The sequence below is a fragment of the Bubalus kerabau genome, chromosome 1, assembly GCF_029407905.1.
Source record: "Bubalus kerabau isolate K-KA32 ecotype Philippines breed swamp buffalo chromosome 1, PCC_UOA_SB_1v2, whole genome shotgun sequence".
NCBI classification, from domain to species: Eukaryota; Metazoa; Chordata; class Mammalia; order Artiodactyla; family Bovidae; genus Bubalus; species Bubalus kerabau.
In genome coordinates, this window is record NC_073624.1 from 130,535,208 (window position 1) to 130,556,611 (window position 21,404).

General features: G+C 42.6%; 1 protein-coding gene and 1 non-coding gene across 5 annotated transcripts in view; both read right to left on the minus strand.

Moving 5' to 3' along the window:
* Positions 1 to 10,969, minus strand: part of TARBP1 (TAR (HIV-1) RNA binding protein 1) — a 65,853-nt gene extending 54,884 nt beyond the window's left edge. For 2 of the 4 annotated variants that reach the window (XR_008717132.1, XM_055588532.1), the window contains exons 1-6: positions 9,983 to 10,969; positions 7,906 to 8,003; positions 5,439 to 5,508; positions 3,168 to 3,316; positions 2,070 to 2,122; positions 67 to 164 (exon numbers count right to left, since the gene is read on the minus strand). Coding sequence is in view for 3 of the 4 variants with exons in the window: in XM_055588532.1 (XP_055444507.1) it covers positions 67 to 164; positions 2,070 to 2,122; positions 3,168 to 3,316; positions 5,439 to 5,508; positions 7,906 to 8,003; positions 9,983 to 10,925 (1,411 nt within the window). In the remaining variant the exon portion in view is untranslated. The remainder of the gene's footprint in view (positions 1 to 66; positions 165 to 2,069; positions 2,123 to 3,167; positions 3,317 to 5,438; positions 5,509 to 7,905; positions 8,004 to 9,982) is intronic. The other 2 variants (XM_055588513.1, XM_055588523.1) reach the window with 2 other exon arrangements.
* An 8,447-nt stretch (positions 10,970 to 19,416) lies between these two features.
* On the minus strand, positions 19,417 to 19,489 carry TRNAG-UCC (transfer RNA glycine (anticodon UCC)). The gene has a single exon. It is a non-coding gene; the product is annotated as a tRNA-Gly (tRNA).
* Positions 19,490 to 21,404: the final 1,915 nt, after the last annotated feature.

Here is a 21,404-nt window from a genome sequence, read left to right on the forward strand (position 1 = left end):
ACATTCTAAAAAATTTTTTTAAATTTAAGCGAGTAAGTTAAAAAGAAATTCTTTACTGATACATACTCTTTATTTCTTCTGGAAGAAAAGAAATATAAGTGACTAAAAACTTCTGTAATTTCAGTCCCAATGGAGAAACACTTCCTATCAGCTGGCCTGGGGACCTATAGACAAAGGGGGTTAAAAAACAAATATATAAAATCCACTGACAGTTAAGCATACTGAAACTAAGTGCAATATGGCTCAAATGTCTTTCAACAATAAAACCATCTTCTTCTGAACCTGCATTTTATTTTTCAGTAAAATCTTAAGAATCCCTCCGATTACAAAAACATCAGGATATTACTGAAAAACTGATGTGAGTTAGTAATGGGTTATACTAAGCAGGCATAGATCTCCTTTTTATGACACTTTATCTGATACATATGCATCAATCTTGCCAAATAGTATCATTTTAAGAAAAGTCTAGAAATGGTAATTTAAAATTATATTTTATTATTTCTAACACATACTCCAATGATTTAATACCTTTAAGTATTAAGTAAAAGACATATGTTAGTAATAAACCACTTTTGCAGAAGCATTTGATTGCTAACATCTACTAAAGACACTTTAATTTTTGTTTATTTTGCTTCTGCCAGGAACATTATCTGTTAACTGAACACACTAGTGTGGGAGCAAACTGAAGGCATTTCATAATAAATGTGTTTGTCAACTCTTAGAAACCACCAAGTTGGTTTTACTGCTCTCCAGCTGTCTGCTTCAGAAAGCTATTCAGTAGTAGTGAGTTATTTGAAAAATAAAAGTAATTGACAAATCAAGCACTGATATGCTTTTTTGATAGTAAATAGGACTGAATATTAATGGAACTTAGCACAGGTTGATTTAAAATTTTTAAAGAAGTTGACTGTCAGAGTACTTTCTATCAGAAAAGCAAAAGTGAAAGTGTTAGTTACTGAGTCGTGTCCAACTCTTTTGTGACCCCATGGACTGAAGCCCTCCAGGTTTCTCTGTCCATGGTTTTTCCCAGGCAAGAATACTGGAGTGGGTTGCCACTTCCTTCTCCAGATCTTCCCAACCCAGGGATTGAACCCGGGTCTCCTGCACTGCAGGCAGATCCTTTACCACTGAGCCAGCCACCAGGGTGGCTTGCTCTATTAGAGATATATCAAACAAAAGACTAGCAAGTATAAACTTAGTTATCAGAATTAGAAATATTAATACAACATAATTTCAAAAGCAAGGGAAATTTTTGAAGATACAATTCAAGAGTACAGATAAAGCTCAAAAAATGAGGAAAGGCACAATGCTGACACTCTTCTCAGTATCAAGCTTGATGAAGCGTAAAGGTATTAAATGAGCAACATGTAGTAGAGTAGAGAATGGCCTCCACCATCTGATACGGAAAGCGAAAAGTTAGAACGAACCTTGTGGTAGTGGACTAGACATGGGTATACTGGTGTGAACGGATGGTTTTTAATATGGATGGAAGGACAGATACTGAAATATAGATGGGTGAGTCTGCTCAACAGACAGACCTAAGAAACAGATATACACAGAGATGCAAAGACACACATACATACATAAAGATGCCAATTAAACAAATGTGGTAAAACACTATCATTTAGGGAATGTGGATAAAAGGTAAGTCAGAATTCTCCATATTATTCTCACAACTTTTCTATAAGTCAAAACTGAAAGTTAAAAGAAAGGAAAAAAAAGTGTCAAGTGTTGGTTAGCCAAAGCCACCATAAATTCCAAGAGGGCAGAAGTCAGGAGTAAGGGAAAAAAGTCCCTATGTGAGGCGTCCTTCCCCAAAACCCAAGAAAGGATGGGTTCAGAGTAGGAAAGAAAAGAAAAAGAGAAACACCAGATACAACTACTAGAAGGACAAGAAGAATCACAAACCCAGAAGGGACAACATGGTAAGAAAAAGCTGAATGTCTATGAGGCAACGTATATTTATCCACCAAATGCATTTTTAACAATCTGGTCATATTTCATAATCAAGTTAAATTTATAATCAAATACATATTACTGCATTGCTGCTAAATAAAATGCATGTTTACCTGCTGTATAGAGAGCTCTCTGAAAGTGCATCCATTAATGGTCCAATGATAAACTAAAAAAAAAGGAAAAAAAAAAATCTGACGTTAAGCTGTAACTGTAATTTTGAAAAGTCAACTTGCCCTAACTGTACATCCTATGCAGGGCTACTGAAGAGCTGTTATAAGCAATCTCTTATGCTGCAGGCTGATTTATGATAGCCTTGGAGGATACCTTAATCCCAGGTATCAAACCAAACTTTCCAACCTGATAAAAATGTATGGAATACTAAGACAGCACATGCTGTGCTGAGAAGGAAGAAAGGAATCCAAAGAAGGGACACATGGTAGAAAATAAAGGTAGTGACTAGTGAAAAACAGAAAGATACCCAAGAGGAAATTTAAGCCCCTATACCTCGACGATAAATGGGGAAAAGCATATCTTCGAAAACATTAGTAGACAAAAGCATGCTTTCAGGAAGTGCAAGAAGGCTAGGAGAATGTAGGAAAAGGATGCATACTAAAACACTGTACATGTACGTGGATAATTAGGGACGTTTAGGTTACCTCTAAATGAGAGGTAAATTACTATTCCTAAGTCTATGATCATCCAACTCACGTCATCATAACAGGACTTAAAATCACAGCTGTAATTCTCACAGGGTCATCACTCTGTGTGATTTCTGACAAGTGGAAGCACACATTCTAATAACATAGCTCAAACGGCAACCCCTGCTCAGTACAGCAGAGAGTAATTCACTGACTCAGAACCAGAGGAGCAGCATCACTAGACAAAGAGCAATAACTCAGTGCTTCAGAACCATGGAGAGAGTATCACTAACACAATTCTAGTCCAGGGTTCACGCTGCTGACTTGTGTTCAGAACACGGATAACAAAGGACTACTTTTCATCATGGTAATGATGCAGGCAGCCTGTCGACAAAGCCCAAGTATGACAGCCTAGTTTAGAGATACAGGGTTTGTTTTCAGCGAATCTCTGAAGTGTTATTTGCGATTTTCAAGCCCCAGTATGTACTTTTGAAGATCACGTAAGATACAACAAATGCCTTCGCCTCTTATCTTCTGACAGAGGGAACAAGGGAAGGGAGAGGGTGCCATTACCTCAGAAATTTCTGGTGAAAATGGAAGAATCCTTGTTTCATACAGTTCCAAAAAATGGGTAACGCCTTCTTTAGTCAGGATTTTATTTTCACTTTCAAACATTCTTTTATAAATGCACAGATGCCAGGATGGGTGAAAGAGCCAGCATCCTGTGAAAATAAACACCCAAAGTTGACTTTGATTCTCACATTACATGGCTCCACATAGACTACATATTCATAAATAAACACACACACAAACACATTAACTTCATTACCACAATCACGTTCAAAGGTGTTTAACTACTGAATAACTAAAATCACTTCAGTATTCAATTTTCCATTTTCAGTTTCATTTAGAAAGACTGCAAGCGAATGTGAGGGTGACTACAGTGTACAAAATTAAATATGATTCCACACACACAGGTTGGAACTTTAGGTTTGGGGTGATTTCAACCAATTCTCTCACCTGACTTCAATCCATTTTTCATCTGAAACTGTCCCTCCTCTGTTTAAAACCCTTGAGTGGCTTCTCAAAACTCAGAATAAAATCCAAACCAGGCATGAAACTGCCCCTGACAACCACTCCAACCTCAGGCCACCCCTCCAGCACCACTAAGCTGTGCCTCACTAGTCCGGTGCTCTACCCCATGGAGCCGCTCCCACCTCAGGGCTTCTGCACCCAGAGCTGTCTGCTCCACTCTGAGTCAGTCCTAAGGCAGGCCTTGGCTGGCTTGCCTCACCAAGGTATGGCCTTACTAGTATTTCATTCCTGTCATTTTTTTGTCGTCTCTCTAGAACTTTATAATCAAAACCATTTTTTTCTGGAAAACAGACCAAAAATCAAGTGAAAAATCGTTCTTCTGTCTCACCACTTCACCCCAGTGCTCAGTATGTACTGGACACTAAGTATGCATCTATTAAGTAAATACATGAATGAGTGATAAACAAAAAATGAAATAAGTATGTACCTTAGAGATACTTTAACTCTTTTCAAATATCCTTAATATTTTTAGGAAAAAAAATTCAGCACTTTAAACTCATGGCATTCTATAAATACATCAGTCCCTTTCTGTGTGTTATTTACATCAAGATGCTTGTTCAATTCTTTGGCAGTGGTAATTTTTCAAAATCTGTCACTGCTATTTGATTTGTTTTGCTGAGAGCTGTGGGCAAAATGTGGTAATAAGAGAATCATTTTAACAGTAAATGCATAAGTGAAGTCACAACAGGATTTAATTAAATTCTAGCCCCAGGTGGGACTATAGATTCTTATGGTCTGTGAAAAATTCCAGTGTATCAGAAAACAACCATAGCAATCAGCTGAATAAAGCTCAATTCCTAAGGGGTCACACTATTAAAGTTGTAATTATCTAAAGCAGGCACTGAAACCCATTTACCTAGGTTAACTCTCATGTGTAAACATGCTAATGCAGCATTTCATCATTCATACGAATACAAAACAGCCTGCATTTAGCTGTCTCATTTATCTAAACTTAATTTCGTAAGATAATTTTAGGAAGCCCCATTTTCATTTTATTTCTCCTAAAAAGCCCTCATAATATAGTACTGATTAAAGACTTAAAAACTATATTTAAAATAGTATCTTAGAATTTTCCCTTCCCCAGAGGTCTAACCTACAGAACAATGGCTGAAATGCTAAGAAAGCAACTTTAACAATGAAACAGATATATTAAGAGAACAAAGCTGGAAAGCAGTTAGAATATATAATACCAAACAATGCTTATTAAAAAATGAATAATACACCATACATAAAACATTACCAAAGAGTCCTTATCTTTTAAGGATATATACTGAGATAATTACAGGTGAAATGATATGCTGTCTAGGAATATGCTTCAAAATCATTTGATGAGAGTGAGAAAGTGAGGCCACATGCAATGTAAGACAGGAACTGATCACTGCAGAAGCTAGGTGATAGGGTTCATCATACAAACTCTTCTCCTTCTGTAAATGTTTGAAATTTTCCATAATCATAAGTTTATAAAATTACCATGCCTCTAAATTATAGAAAACTCTGCAGCCATTTAAAATTAAATTCTCAAAGACTATTTAAGGACATAGGTAAGTGCACCTGGATATACTGCTGAGTCAGAAAAAAACATTATGAACAATCAATCCACAAGGTATGTATCTGGAATATTAGCAGCTGTCTCCCGGTAGCAGCGAATTTATATATTCATATAACATTCTCCACAAAGAACAAGAATTAGTTATAAAATAAGGGGGTAAATGATGCATCATAAAAAATCAAAATAAAAGCAACCATTACCATTTTCCTCTGATACTGCATATTCAAACAGACTGTTTAGCTTTGGTAAAACTGGCTTTATAACATGTATCTGAAAACAAAACAAAAAGCCATAGGAAATGAAAATTCAGCTTTAAAAACCAAAGTATTATTATATATTTATGTAAGTCACTCTTCTGTTCCTCCCCCCACAACCTCCACCCTCCCTGACCCACCACACCCATGTAAAAAAATGTGCAGAAGGTGCCTGATTTTTCCAGTTTTTAAATCATACAAATTCAAGACTGAGTATGGCAAAGCTAATAAATATAACCTAGAACATAATTACAGTAACATTACATTTATAGAGTATCATAAATTATGTCATGTAATCCTTAACTGTCCTGGGAAGCAGGCAGGGCTGATAACACCAATATTACAAAGATGAAAAAATACTGAAATGCTTTCTCTAGTCACTCAGGTTGTTCAAGGCCACACATTTAGACGTAGAGCCAGCTCAGGGTTCAATGCTCTTTTTTCTTAGACTCTTGCAGATACCAGCGTCTAATGTACATATCCTAGAAACTAAAGGCAACTAACTTAAGAGTTTCTAAACAGTGAGGGTGTTATGGATGCACTGATTAAGGAAAACCATAGTTTGTATAAATTAAGAAATGTTTTTCGTTTAGTCCTCATCCCCACACCTACATACATTTAGCACATATGAGTACTTCTTTATTTTAGTCAACAGTCAGTGCATCTGGACTGACACCTCACAGTGACTCCATGATGGCTGGTCCCACAGCGATCTGCAGCTTACATACTGGGAACTCCTATAACAGGTCTCCAAGGGTGGTCCCTACAACAGCAGCATATATGTCTCCTGGGAATATGTAAAATATTTGAATTCTCAGGCCATACCACAGACCTCATGAATCAGAAACTCTGCAGACCAGATACAGCAACTGATACTTTAATAAGGCACCCAGGATGATTCTAATGAATGTCAATCGAAATGTTAATCTCTAAAGAGAGTCCTCCTAACTTAAAAATTCCATGTTCCTAAGAAGATTAATTCAAAGTCAACTGAAAATGATTTTTCAGGTTTCTATTCTCAGAACCAAAGAATGCAAAGATGTAAGAGCTTAAAGGAAGAAAAGAAAGCAAGCCTACAAAATCAAAGGGTCACTATTACTTAATAACAACTGACCTCAGACTTTAAGTAACATTTTCCTCACTGTGTATTTCTTTGGAGATTATTTATAACATAGAGAAACTAAAACCTAACAAACACTTTAGAAGTAAATGTCAAAGGAAGATCAAATAAGACCAAATCCTTTGAATGATAAATTAAGTCAACCGAAGTATTCTTTAATTTCCTGCGTTTACATTGTGTTGTTCAGTCCCCCAGTTGTGTCCACTTCTTTGCGACCCCATGGACTGCAGCACGCCAGGCCTCCCTGTCCCTTCCCATCTTTCCAAGTTTGCCCAAGTTCATGTCCATTGCATCAGTGATGTCATCCAGCCATCTAATCCTCTTGACGCCTTTTTCTCCTGCCTTCAATCTTTCCAGGCATCAGGGACTTTACATGAGAGTCAGCTATTCACATCAGGTGAGCAAAAAGTTGGAGCTTCAGTTTCAGTGTCAGTCCTTTGAATGAGTATTCAGGGTTGATTTCCCTTAAGATTGACTGGTTTGATCTCCTTGCTGTCCAAGGGACTCAGGAGTCTTCTCCAACACCACAGTTTGAAGGCATCAATTCTTTGACTCTTTGCCTTCTTTATGGTCCAGCTCTTACAACCGTACGTGACCACTGGGAAGACCATAGCCTTGACTATAGAGACATATATTGGCAGAGTGATATCTCTGCCTTTCAACACACTGTCTAGGTTTGTCATAGCTTTCCCGCCGAGAAGCAAGTATCTTCTGATTTCATGGCTGCAGTCACCATCCGTAGTGATTTTAGAGCATAAGAGGAGGAAATCTGTCACTGCTTCCACCTTTTCCCTTTCTATTTGCCATGAAGCAATGGGGCCAGATGCCATGATCTTAGTTTTTTTCTTTTAAATATTTAGTTTTAACCCGGCTCTTTCACTCTCCTCCTTCCTGAGTTTACATTTAACCTTTAATTTCATCTATGCTGGAAAAGAAAACGGGATTCCCTGGTAGCTCAGATGGTAAAGAGTCTGCCTGCAATGTGGGAGATCTGAGTTGGATCCCTGGGTCTGCAAGATCCCCTGGAGAAGGAAATGGCAACCCACTCCAGTATTCTTGCCTGAAAAATCCCATGGACAGAGGAGCCTGGCAGGCTATAGCTCATAGGGTCGTAGAGAGTTGGACACAACTGAGCGACTTCACTCACTCACTCACTCATGCTGGAAAACAAAGTATGCTTGTATTCCATTATGGTATATCCAAGCTGACCTTTCTGTATTAGTTCTACAAATGTTTGGGGGAAAAAAAGAAACTGCACCCATATATGATTTGATAAAATATGTAAACACTTACCTGATTTCCTTCAAGAGTTTCCATAATTAAAATATAGTTTTCCCAAAACTTTAGAAGCTCATCTTTTTTCTTCTCAGACCACCAAAACAGACTTGGGCCTGATATGGTTTAAAAAAGAAAATCAGTTTCTAGATTTAGTTCCTAAATAGAAAATTGTACGTTTCTAAACATAAGGAGACAACAATCCACCAACTACAGCAATAACAAAATCCAAAGCCAGCTCAGCCAGAGTGACTCAACCCAACAATCTAACAGAGTACCTATCTCTAAGGCATAAATAATTCAGTTGCTACTGAAAAAAAGTAATCTCATTGCCAAGAGAGAAAACAGAAAACAAAACCAGACTCAAAGATGGTCCAAAAATAGAACCTACATATACCTGTGATTAGTATGTTATTAACGGATCTAATGGAAAAGGTGAACAGGCACAAACAAATGGGGATTTCCAGGAGATAGAAACTAAAAAAGTGTCAGGTGGAATTCACAGAAAAGACAGAAAGGATCATTTGATTAAATTATCAGATACTCAAGGTCTTGAAGGTAAGAACTCCAGCAAAAGAGCTTCAACACAGGATCAGGTGAAGGTGAAAGTGAAGGCAGATCTAAGAATGTCAGTGGTGTTCACAAGGCTGAGCTTGTAATGGGACTTTTCTAAAGTCTCTTCTACAGTCTCTTTTCTAAAAGTCTCTTCTAGAGACTTCTTCAGGAAAATTTATAATGACTGATGATCTCACTAGTACAGGAAAGATTTAAACGACTAAGAATCTGGGGCTGAATTAGTGGTAAGTATGGAGGCAACCAAACATAAATGACAAATACAGGGAAAACTTGCAGGAAGGAAAAAATAAATCATAGATTACTACATAGATCACTGGTGAACAGTACTTGCATAGTCATAATTTTGTTGAACTCACATTTAATCAAAATTGCAAGTAAGATAATGGGTTTTATGATATTACTAGATTATGTCAAGATATAGGGATAGACACCAAAATAATCAGCTAAGAGGTAAAAGTGGCTGCTCTTTGAAATAAAGGAAATATAGATGGGAAGCAAGCATAAGACTATTGCTTATCTTTAAAACTGCAGAATGATTGACGCTTTAAAATAAATGAGTGCTTAACTTTGGTAATTTAAAAAAATGTTTTCCAGCGACAGCTCTCACTGGATGATCATCAACTTGCGGGCTATTAAAATATCTATCTGATGTTTTAAACGTGTATAAAAATATAATCTACTCACATCTTCAGCGGAACAAAACTCTTTTACTAGTATAAATAAATAAGTAGGCAGTCGCAGTTGAAAGGATAGAAATTTTTCATCCATTGAGGCAGTTTTGACTCAATCAATTCATTTTGGACTTCGATAGATCAAAATAAATTTAAATGACTGAAGTGTATTTTCACACATTTCAGTGAACAAACTGATCAATAGTAACAAACCAAACTAAAGGAAGGCCTTGCTATTTTGTCCACTTTTATCCTGTAAAAAACTGGTAGGATGCACAGGCTCAAAATGTAAAATTAATTAATTAATACCTCATTCTATTAAATCAATTGCAAAAATACCCTCCGCCAAAGGTCGACTTAAGGCCCATATACTTAACTAATATTAATAAATCCTCCTAAGAGAACTACCGAAGGATTGTGATGGGTTTCCCGTGACAAAATTCTAATCCTCAAGGCTCAATTCGAAGGTCAGTACATGTAAATACTTTTCCTTTCAATTTGATGGGTGCTATCCCTTCTTTTCTATTTGAACGAGCCCACAATATAGTGCAATTTTGGTCTGTTAATATCCTGCTGGACTAGTTTCTAAATTATTCCACGAATGCAGTATTCCACCCGCTCTGGGTCAGAGAATTTATCCTAAATGGGGACTCTTCTAACAGTGCTGCAGTGATTTGCTACAGTTTAGAGAACACCCTCGAGATGACGTTCCCAAGGTTTTTCAGGCTCTGTGGGGACCACGAGAATAACCAAATTCTGTACGAATCGCGGAGACGGCCCCGGAAGCAGAAAGGCCGGCCTCGCAGAAAGTCAAGTAGGAATGGGCCAGGGAGCAAAGAGGCAAGTACCGGGTCCTTCGCCGGGGGCGCACGCGCAGTCGGTCCCCAGTTCCGCCGACACCTCCACAGCCCGCTGCAGCAGGTAGCGCGCCCGCTTACGCGTCAGGGCGTCCTCAGACCAGGCCAGCCCGGCCTGCACCGTGCCCCAGAAACGCCAGCAGCGCCGGGCGTCCAGGCCCGCCTCGCGCGCGGCAGGCACGCTGTCTGCGCCGGGCTCTGGCAGTAGCTTCTCGGCGAGGGCGCTCAGAATCAGCAGCTGCGACCCGACGCGGCCCGGCCCCTCAGACACCCCGGGCGCAACCAGCCCGCCCCACACAGCCCGCAGCGCCGCCCCGCCGCACCGGCCCAGAGCCGGCAGCAGCCGCCCGGCAACCAGCGCCGCAGCGTCCGGGGACTGCCCCGCCTTGTCCCCACCCAGCGCCAGCGCGAGAGCGGCCCGCGCCACTCGCTCCAGCAGGGGCGCGTCCTCGCGAGGCCGCAGGCAGGGCCCCACGGCCGCCAGCACCTCCACGGCCGCCTCGGCGGCCCCTTCGAGGCCGGGCGCGGGCCCTGCGTTGAGCAGGTCGCACAGCGCCTCCTCGGCCAACGCGGCCGCCAGCTGCGGGCCCCCGGCCAGGCGGGCGCACGAGCGCAGGGCAGCGCCTGCCGCCCTCAGGACGCGCCGGCGCTGGCGGGCCGCGGGACCGGGGTCATCCGCGCCGCCCGCTGGGCACCCGCGCAGGCACCGCAGCAACGGTACCAGATACCCGGCGGCGACCTCGCGCGCCGCCTCCGGGAGCGCGCCCGCGCCGCCGCCGCCGCCGCCGCGCGCTTCCTCATCCTCCAGTCGCTGCAGAAGAAAACACAGGGTCTCCACGCGCTCGGCAGATGCCTCTCCACGGCACAGCGCCCCAAGCAGGACCCGGGGGTCCCGGCTCTGCGAGAGCAGCACATCCGCCAGCACCCACTCCATTTGCCCCGCGCGCCGCCGACCCCGGGCGCCCAAAGGAAGGCGCCGGCGTACGCGAGTGCGTGCGCGTGCGCGGCTGCCCCGAGCACCCGCCCGCAGGTAGGGGGCTTGCAACCCCGCCCTGGTCTAGGTCGCGGCGCTTTGGGCAGGTCCTACTAGAATGGCGTGGGTAGCTTTTAAAAGAAGAAAAGAGGCTCTCTCGTCAAACGTTAATGTAGTATCTACACCAACTCCATCGATTCTTAATTGGAGATTGGCCTGTCCAGGGGCTCTAAATCATTTTAGAGTGCCATGAGAATGGGCCAGAGGAACTTTTGGAAGGTGCGCTCACCATCACCTAGGTTGTTTTTAAAAAGGAGCAGCCTGGCACCACCCACAAAGACATTGATACAGTGGGTCTGCAGTGGGCTCCCGACAGCTGCATAAAAAAATAAATACTGAAAGCAAGAATAATTCAGGAGCCATACAAAGTACTGTAGGAATGAGCTTGGGATAGAGCTGAAAACGAGATGCCCACACCAGCACTGGCAGTCAAATGCCCAAGCTGACTCTAGCGTGCAGTTCTTCCCACGTAATGCTTGTGCTTCCACATGCAGTCCCCAAATAGTTCTTTTGTCTGTTCTGTATTTCTGACAGCGTCTACTGCTAAATACAGAAACAGAAAAACCTCACCTAAGCATGCACCATACTGGTTTGGTTTATGGCTCAATCCTAGGCAAACTGAATCAGTGAGGTGAGTTTTCTTTGCCTTCCAACCACACCACAAAGATCTCTCCCTTAGTCCATGGAGAAGTCACAGTTGCCCCTTTAAAGAGCTTTATGTATAATAAACATAATGGATAAAGTGTAATTTAAAGTTACTTAAGTGTATTTTATGCAATTTAAAGTTGTTTGATTTTTATATTTTATGTTTTATATAATTTAAATATATAGTTATCCAACATCATATATGCAAGATTCTTTTCCATGTTTCAGAGTCATTCGGTTTTCCATTGACCACATGCATAAAGGTTTTTATTGTAAGGCTTCCCTCGTGGCTCAGGGATAAAGAAGATGCCTGCCAGAGCAGGAGACAAGTTCGGGAAGATCCCCTGGAGAAGAAAATGACAACCCACTCCAGTATTCTTGCCTGGGAAATCCCATGGAGAGAGGAGCCTGGCAGGCTGTAGTCCACCGAGTCGCAAAAGAGTTGGACATGACTAAACAACAATGACAACAATTTAGATTGTGTCAGTAAACATCAGTTGCCTTCAGCATTTTAAAAAACATCAGTTTGGGGACTTCCCTGGTGGTCCAGTGGTTAAAATTCTGTGCTTCCACTGCAGGGGGCACATGAGTTCCATCCCTGGCTTGGCAACTAAGATCCTTCATGCCCTGCGGCAAGGCCGAATAAATAAACACCAGTTTCCTTCAACATATATTCTTATCTATCAAAAATGGACAAAAGTCTTGAGCAGACTTTCAGCAAATAAAGATAGGCTAATGTAAGCATCTGGGAAGGTATGGAGAATCATTATTCCTCACAGACATGCAAATTCAAGCCTCAAAGAGATGGTACTTCACACCCATCTGAATGGCTAAAATTTTAAAGACTGAAACTGCCAAAGGACTCTTAAGGGTTTCCTCTTCTTGAAACCCTGTCTGTCTTCCTCTCGTTTCACCATATACCTTTGTTCTGTTTTTTCTTTTTCTTATTTCCCCAGCTGTTTCTTCTCCATCCTTTTGGGAAGGACTCCTCTTTCTATTCCTGACCTGCTCATATGGATATTTCCAGACTTACATCTCTAGATTCCTGTTCTTCTCACTCTCTAAAATTTCCCTGAATAGCTTCATTAAAACTCCAGATTCTACTATGATTTACATTGCTAGTGATGAAAAAACTCTAGATGTCCAGCACCAAATCTCTGTCCCGAACTCCAAACCTATCTACCTACTGCCTACGAAACTGACTGTCCCTCAAAACATCACTCTCAATCTCCACTTTTAAGAAGGTCACCTTATTATCTTAATTCTTTCATCACTTCCCCCATTGTTACTATCCCCACCAATGTACTTCTTCCTGTATATTTCCTATTTAGGGGAGTGGCCATAACTCATTCAGTTGCCCAAGTCAAAAAACCTGGGAGACAAAATGTTATCAAGCCAGATTTTGGTCCACTTGCCTGGATGTGCAGTTAAGCCAATCTACTGACACCAGGTGGCAGGGAAGTTTATTGCAGATGCCAAGCAAGGAGTCCAGGCAGCTAGTGCTCAAGAAGCCTGAACTCACTGAAGGCTTCCAGGGAAAGGTTTTTAAAGACAGGGTAAGGAAGAGGGATTGTGGAGTGTATGATCAGCTCGTGGACATTTTTCTGATTGGTTGGTAGTGAGGTAATCAGGAGTCAACATCATCAACCTTCTTCAACCTTCTGGTTCTTTCTGGTCTGCGGTTATGTGCTTGTGGGCAGCATGCCGTTAACTTCTTCCACCTGGTGGAGGTTGCAGTATCTGCAAAACAGCTTAAAGAACATGGCCTAGGATATTACCTATAGCCCATGAGATGGAACTAAAGGTCCCTGACTTTTTCAAGTGCCTAGACTATTATTATTATTATTTTGGTTGCATTAGGCGGCATGCAGGATCTTAGTTCCCCAACCAGGGATAGAACCCATGCCCCCTGCAGTGAAAGTGCAGAGTGTTATGCACTGGATCACCAGGGAAGTCCCTAAACTATTATCATTTTGTTTTGCTTGACTGTTTTCCTTTTTTTCTGCATTTACTCACTTCTCTGATTAAAAGTACTCTTTATAACTCAGAGAAGGCCTGGCAGCCTAAAGTTTTTTTTTTTACAAGCAAGACGTAGGCAGAGGACATGGTGGTGGGCTGTGATTTCTACCTGGAAGACCCCATAGGGTCTTGTTTGGTTACAAATAGATTTCCTCCTCTCTTCTTTGATTCCTGCATATAATTGCCCCTCAAATCTATCCATGAAACTCTCTAAATCTCTTAGTGTCCCCACCTCTCTGTCCCCCACTAATACCTTAGTTTTAGACTCTCCTCATTTCTTACTAAGATGACAACAATAACATTCTGCCTGATTCACTTTCCACCCAAGGGCACATGCGACATTGCTACCAGGATGACCTTCCTAAAATTAAGCCACAGTTACCCATGGCCCCCAGAATTATGGCTGAATTTCTTAGCATGACATCCCAGATGCCTCTTGAGGTGGCCCTGCCTATTTCTCCAGCCTCCTTGTCCTCATGCCCCATGTACACCTAGATTTTGAAGTCCCCAAAACATACCATGTGCTTTGACTTTGCCTTTTCAAAAGGCTTTCCCTCTTCTGGAAGACTCTTACTCCATTTGACTAAGACACAGTTCACATTGTCATTTCTCCAGAAAGTCATTTCTTTTTCTTTTTTTATTTTGGGGTATGCCATGTGACATACAGGACCTTAGTTCCCTGACCAGGGATCAAACCTGTGCCCCATGCATTTGGAACATGGAATCCCAACCACCGGACTGCCAGGGAAATCCCAGAAAGCCATTCCTTAAACCTCACTCCCACTCCCAACACCCATTCCACCAAGGTGGTGTCCTCCTCTTCCAAACTCCCCAAACGTCCTTGCATATCTCTTATGCAGCATTTGTCACACTGTTGTGACCACAGGTTTACTTCTCTGTCTCCTCCCCCCGTGAGCAATTTGAGGGCTTATCAGGGGCTATGGGTGGCTATGACGGGCTATGGGCTTCTCTGCTGGCTGAGCAGTAGAGAATCTGCCTGCAGTGCAGGAGACACACAGGAGACTCAGGTTTGATCTCTGGGTGGGGAAGATCCCCTGGAGGAGGAAATGGCAACCCACTGTAGTATTCTTGCCTGGGAAATCCCATGGAGGGATTTCCACGGGAAATCCCTGGCGGGCTACAGTCCATGGGGTCTCAAAGAGTCAGACATAACTGAGCACTCATTCATATTATATCGTATCATATCATATCATGGGCTATATCTTTTATCACACTAATCCCAGCATCTGCTCCTCTGGTTGTATCATGCTCAAGAAATGTTTATCCCCTACTCCTCAGTGAAGACCCAAACTATAGGGCATCTATAAGAAGCCCTTCACAATGCCTTAATGGTACTTCTATCTTCCCCACGCTTTCAACTGTGGTAATAACAATAGCTAACAGTTACTTATCATACTTAAAAAGAAGATATGGTAATATCTTTACCTATAATATTGTATTGAATTCTCAAAACAACTCAGAAATGAAGTGCTGTTATTTTTCTCATTTTACAGATGAGGAAACCAAGCAGGGAAGAGAGTAAGTACCTTGCCTCGGTGTCACACAATGAAAAAGCAGCAGAACTGACTCAAAGCTGTGCACTCTGCTACATTACCTCTAAAACATCAAGAATGCAAAATCTGTGATTGCAATTAGATTCACTACCTACATAATCTGCACTCCCAAGGTCTAGGAATGTGGTAGGAATGAATGAATGAATTTGTGTGCTTCTGGCATAGCTCATGATCTCCTTTTCAAATGAGGATTTCAGTTTTAATTTATTGTGTAGCCTACACACCAAATGTAGTACCAGAAGCATGGTAGCCACTCAAAAAGGGTTTGGAACAGAGTGAATACAAATCCAGTATTTTATAGTGAGAGAGTTATAAATTGATCAGTTGGAAGACTTCCAGGGACACTAGTTTATAACTGGTTATTTTCAGGTGTAGAGCATTTTGCCCTACCTCACTGTGAGATTGGCTTGCCTTTTTGGAAGTCTGAGGTCTTCTGTCAGCGCGCAGAAGGTGCTCTGTAGAAACCGTTCCACATGCTGATGCTGATGAACCTCTGATGTATTTGTTGCAGGGAGTGGTGGGGGAGGGGGTCTCCCCATCTTACTCCTCCACCATCTTGAAAGTCTTCTCTGGAACATAATGACTCAAACATGAGCATTTGAGAGCTGAAGTCCTTGTTGCCTCGTTCAACATGCAACAATACACTGCTTTGATAGACAGAGGAGACCTGTGTGAGAAACAGCCAGTTACCCCTGTTCATTCCCATGAAGATGTGGGGTTGCATTGGAAGCCGTGTGTGAAAGGCATTTAGAAGAGTTTGCTTCCCCAACTCCTTTCGAGTTTCCTGTTTTGTTCATAAGTGAATTAGGGTTTATGACTGGTTTTTGTTTTTTTTTTAACTGAAGTATAGTTGACTTACAATGTTATGTTAATTTCAGGTGTACAGCAAAGTGATTCAGTGATACATACTTGTATGTGTTTTTTTTTTTTTCAGATTCTTTTACCTTTTAGGTTATTGTAAAGCATTGAGTAAAGTTCCCTGTGCTATACAGTAGGAGAGATGGCCGGTCAGCTGTGAAAGCCAGAGGTGGAGGATGGTCCTCAGAGACCACTGCCAGACACTCATGTCCACAAGGCAAAGCAGAGGTGGAGTTTCTCCCTCAGAAGCACACACATGTATTGCCCGAGGAAACAGCATGGGGCAGGCTTGGGGTCCAAGGGGTGCTGGAGACAGTGGTGAATGAATCCATGACCCAGCATCAGGGTCTTTTCCAGTGAGTCAGCTCTTTGCATCATGTGACCAAAGTATTGGAGCTTCAGCTTCAGCTTCAGTCCTTCCAATGAATATTCAGGGTTAGTTTCCTTTAGGATGGACTGGTTGGATCTCCTTGCAGTCCAAGGGATTCTCAACAGCTTTCTCTGACACTGCAGTTCAAAAGCATCAGTTCTTCAGCGCTCAGCTTTCTTTATAGTCCAGCTCTCACATCCATACATGACTACTGGAAAAACCATAGCTTTGACTAGATGGATCTTTTTCAGCAAAGTGATGTCTCTGCTTTTTAATACACTGTCTAGGTTTGTCATAGCTGTTTTTCCAAGGAGCAAGCATCTTTTAATTTCAGGGCTGCAGTCACCACCTACATTGATTTTGGAGCCCAAGAAAATGAAATGTGACACTGTTTCTACATTTTCCCCATCTATTTGCCATGAAGTGATAGGACTGGATGCCATGATCTACCATGATTCCATGTGTGAAATGGAATACCACTCAACTATAAAAAGAATGAAATAATGCCATTTACAGCAACATGGATGGGACCTAGAGATTATTATACTAAGTGATTCAGAAATAGCCAAATAGCATATGATATCACTTATATGCTGAATCTAAAATAGAACACAAATGGATGCATCTGTGATAGAGAAACAGACTCACAGACATCAAGAACAGACGTGTGGTGGCCAAGGCGGGAGCGGGTAGCGGAGGGATGGCTTAAGAGTTTGAAGTTAGCAGATGCGAACTATTATTATAGACAGGATAAACGACAAGGTCCTACTGTATAGCACAGGGAGCTATATTCAATATTCTGTGATAAATTATAATGGAGAAGAATATGAAAAAGAGTGTACATGTGTATAGCTGGGTCACTTTGCTGTCCAGCAGAAATCAGTACAACATTGTAAATGAACTATACTTCAATAAAATAAATACCTTTAAAAAGATTGGTACACAGGGCTCAAGACCCCACTCAAAAGACTTCTTCTCAAGTGCAGTGTCTTACATGCATGTCTGCTCTGGAATGACGGGCACGACCCAAAACTCTGATCTGTCAAGAAGCTGACATTTCTCTGGACAGAAGATGGTGCTATTGTCAACGCAGTGTGCTTTTGCCATCTTTTCCACTTAGTGTCAGAGCTGCAAAGTGGAAGACAGCTACAGAAAGAAGGAAAATAGCCATTGCAGAGTGAGATTTCAGCTGGAGTCTTCAGTGAACCTCTGAGGATCAAAGAATGGGAGCAAGCTGCTTGATCGAGTCCTGATTCTTGCTTTGTGATGTCTCCCGGGAAAACCCTTCAGAGAATCTCCAAGGAGAAAATTGCCAACACAGTCTCGGTAATAGGTTTGTGTGAAGGGCAACATCTAGAAAACTCAAATTCCCCGTGGAGCTCAGTGTCAGGCACCATCAGTTATTAACCCAATATTCATACTTTCTTCTTCCTTGCTCACAAAATTCCAGTTTCCTTCGAGATGACAATATGTTAACCCCTGGGGCAAGGTCTCATGCTCACAAGACCCAACCATCCTTACAGTTAGAGGCGAGGGCTAGCTCTGAGTCCCAGTCTTGGACAATGAGACTGAAGTGGAAGTTGGCTTGTATAGTCTGGGAATGGTTGTTTTGTTTTTGTTTTTCAAGAGATGACACTTTTATTCTTCTTTTTTTAATTTTTAAAAATATTTATTTATTTGGCTATGCCAGATCAGGTGGCGCTAGTGGTAAAGAGCCTACCTGCCAATGCAGGAGATGTAAGAGATGTGGGTTCAATCCCTGGATTGAGAAGATCCCGTGGAGGAGGGCATGGCAACCCACTCCAGTGTTCTTGGCTGGAGAATCTCATGGACAGAGGAGCCTGGCGGGCTACATTCATGGGTTGCAAAGAGTCGGATACCACTGAAGTGACTTAGCATGCATGCACTCCAGGTTTTAGCTGTGACACCTGGGACCTTTAGTTTCTACATGTGAACTCTTCGTTGCGGCATGTGGGATCTAGGTCCCTAACCAGGGGTTGAACCCTGGGCTCCCTGCATTGGGAGAGCAGAGTCTTAGCCACTGGACCATCAGGAACATCCCCATCTGGGAAAGCTTTTGTTTTCTGATAAAAGAGACCATCGCTGCCTCATCCCTCCTCTACTCCTGTCTGCCTGAAAGCAGTGTGTTCTCTGCATCTCCAGTAGTCATCTCCAAGCCACAAGAGAACAAGGAGAAAAGGGCAAACTCCACATGAAAGGCGCAAGGAAGGAGACTGAGAAGGGGCCTGGGTTCCTTGGAGGTGCTCAACCCGTGCCAGCAAGTATCCATTTCTAGACTTACTGTTCTAGGAGAAAAATCGGCCCCTATTTGCTTAAGCTTCTTTTGCTGGTTTTTCTGTAAGTGCGGCCAAGCATTCCTCCCCGATGAGAGCTCCTACCCAGTTGTGTGTTATTTAGTAGTATAAGCTCAGTTCGTTTGAGCATCTTTTTCTTTCCTCATAGACGAGCCTCTTTCTGACAAATAAGCACCATCATTCCTGCCTTGAAACGCACACTGGCTGGACCAAGCCCTGCAGGTCCTTGTTGGTCCAACAAAGAAGGAGGAGGCTATACAATTGGTTCTGGGCATCCACTGGCCTTTTTCCTTTTCCTCAACTCATACTCAAGGGACTGGTCAAGGTAAAGTTTGTAAGGACTGTCACTAACATCTGTTGAATATGTACATGTTAGCTCTGCCTTTCTAGGAAAAAAAAAAAAAGATTGTTACTTGTGTTGGCCTAACTCAGAGATTCTCATCTCAGTACCCAGTAGAATCATCGGGAATCTTTAATCCCTGGGAGCAGCGTGTTCACACAGAATGTCTGGGCCTCATCCCAGACCAGGGAAATCAGAAATTTCAAGTGCAAGGTGCAAGCCTCCAAAAAAAATTTTTTTTAACTGTGCCACATGGCATGTGGAATCTTAGTTCCCAGACCAGGGCTTGAACCTGTGTCCTCTACAGTGGAAATGTAGAGTCTTAATCACTGGACCACCAGGGAAGTCCCACATGAATTTTTTTTAAAAGCTCCACAAGAGGGTTGAGAAATGCTGGCCTTGCTCTAATACCTAATCACTCATTATAGATGTTCACAGGAATTAGGGGAGAGAGAGGATGAAAACTTTCAGGACAAGCCATCCTTTCAACACTCAGAAAACCACCCTGCTATAGATAGATACTGTATCTCCACTCGAGGTGGCCTCACTCACTTGGAGATGCACAGAAGGAGAGGTATGGGGTGCTGGGCAATTTACCAGCCTGACTATGAACATGATGGGCTATGACTGAGGTCCCCAGGAAGGACATGCCCATACTGGGCAAAATACATCTGTATCTCACCTGGGATCCCAAGGAAACTGCCTTGAAATCCATCAAACTTTCCACCAGCATATCTTTTAAAAACAATCTAAGAATCACCCTTCCTCCCATCTTTCCTTCCCTTTTTGATTTTTCTGCAAACAAAGTGGTCCTGTGTGGGTGTGCTTCCCTGATGCAGTGATGGTAGAATTACCCAGGGGATGCTTCAATCCATGGGCCTTGGGTATCACGGTTCCCATCAGATCCCCGAATTTGGCAGGCAGGGAGTGCAGGACAAAGCCTGCTCATCCACTCTATTTGTGAGGCAGAATCAGAATTCTCAGGCTTTCTGTCACTGGCAGAATCTCACTCTGCTGTGTCTGACTTAGGGAGGCAGTGGCAATATATTCAGGCACACGAGGATTCCTGTTAAATGATGAATTGTGATTCTGTATCGAGCAGCTCATCACTGCAGGAGAGGTTGAAGCCCAGGGAATTGTCGCCAGTGGAAGAGCCCTGGAGGGGCCTTGAACAGCTACATCTGCAATAAAGAGGAGGTAAAATCCATTACTGGCTGTCTTTATTTTTCTAGCCCACTGATAAGCGATTGAACACTACAGAAAGCCCTTTACCTGCTTCTTTCAGCCAGACGTGGTCCTATTAGGCCAATCAAATTCTCACGAATAATAACAGTGACTCAAAGAGCTTTTCCTGGAATCTTGGGAATTTCCTTTCCCTGCTGGGTGAGTAGGAGACCTAACAGAGGCTTTGGCACATAGATTTAAATGTTTATCCTGGGTTTAGAGCCAGAAAACATTAAGTAGATATTGCTGATTCCTCATCTGGGGCTTTGACAAGGCTCCAAAGGTGAGGTCTTGAGACAGTTTTCAAGGTTGCGTGCATCGGTATCATATGGTGGTGGTTTTTCCTGCTTCATTAAGGCAGGACTGGTTTATACCTCACAGAGCAGGTGCCATCAGTATCCCTCACCTCTGCAACCTGGTTTTCAGGCTTGGTTCTGGATCTCGGGCAGGGTGGCGCTACGTTTTTTTCCTCACTTAAGTGTGTTCTCTATTGGGTTCTCTTTCTTTGTAAATGTATACATATGAGGTGCGATGATTAACTTTATATGTCAAATTAGGTATCTATGGTTGAGACTAACAGTACATTGGTATAAATTTGAGTGGGCTTCCCAGGTGGTGCTGGTTGCGAAGAACCCACCTGCTAATGAAGGAGATGGGGGTTTGATCCCTGAGTTGGGAAGATCCCCTAGAGGAGGGCATGGCACCCCACTCCAATATTCATACCTGGAGAATCCTGTGGACAGAGGAGCCTGGCAGGTTCCAGTCCATAGGGTTTCAAAGAGTCAGACATGACTGAAGCGACATAGCACACATGCACGCATGCACACACACATACTTTTGAGTAAAGCAGATTGCCTTCTCTAATGTGGGTGGGCCACACCCAATCAGGTTGAATAGACCAGCAACCACAAAACTTCAGACCCCTAAGTAAGAGGCAGCACTACAACAGGTAGCCTTCAGACTTCATCTGCACCGTTGGCTCTCTTGGGTCTCCCACCACCAGCCCTCACGGCAGTCTTGAACTTGTCAGCCTCC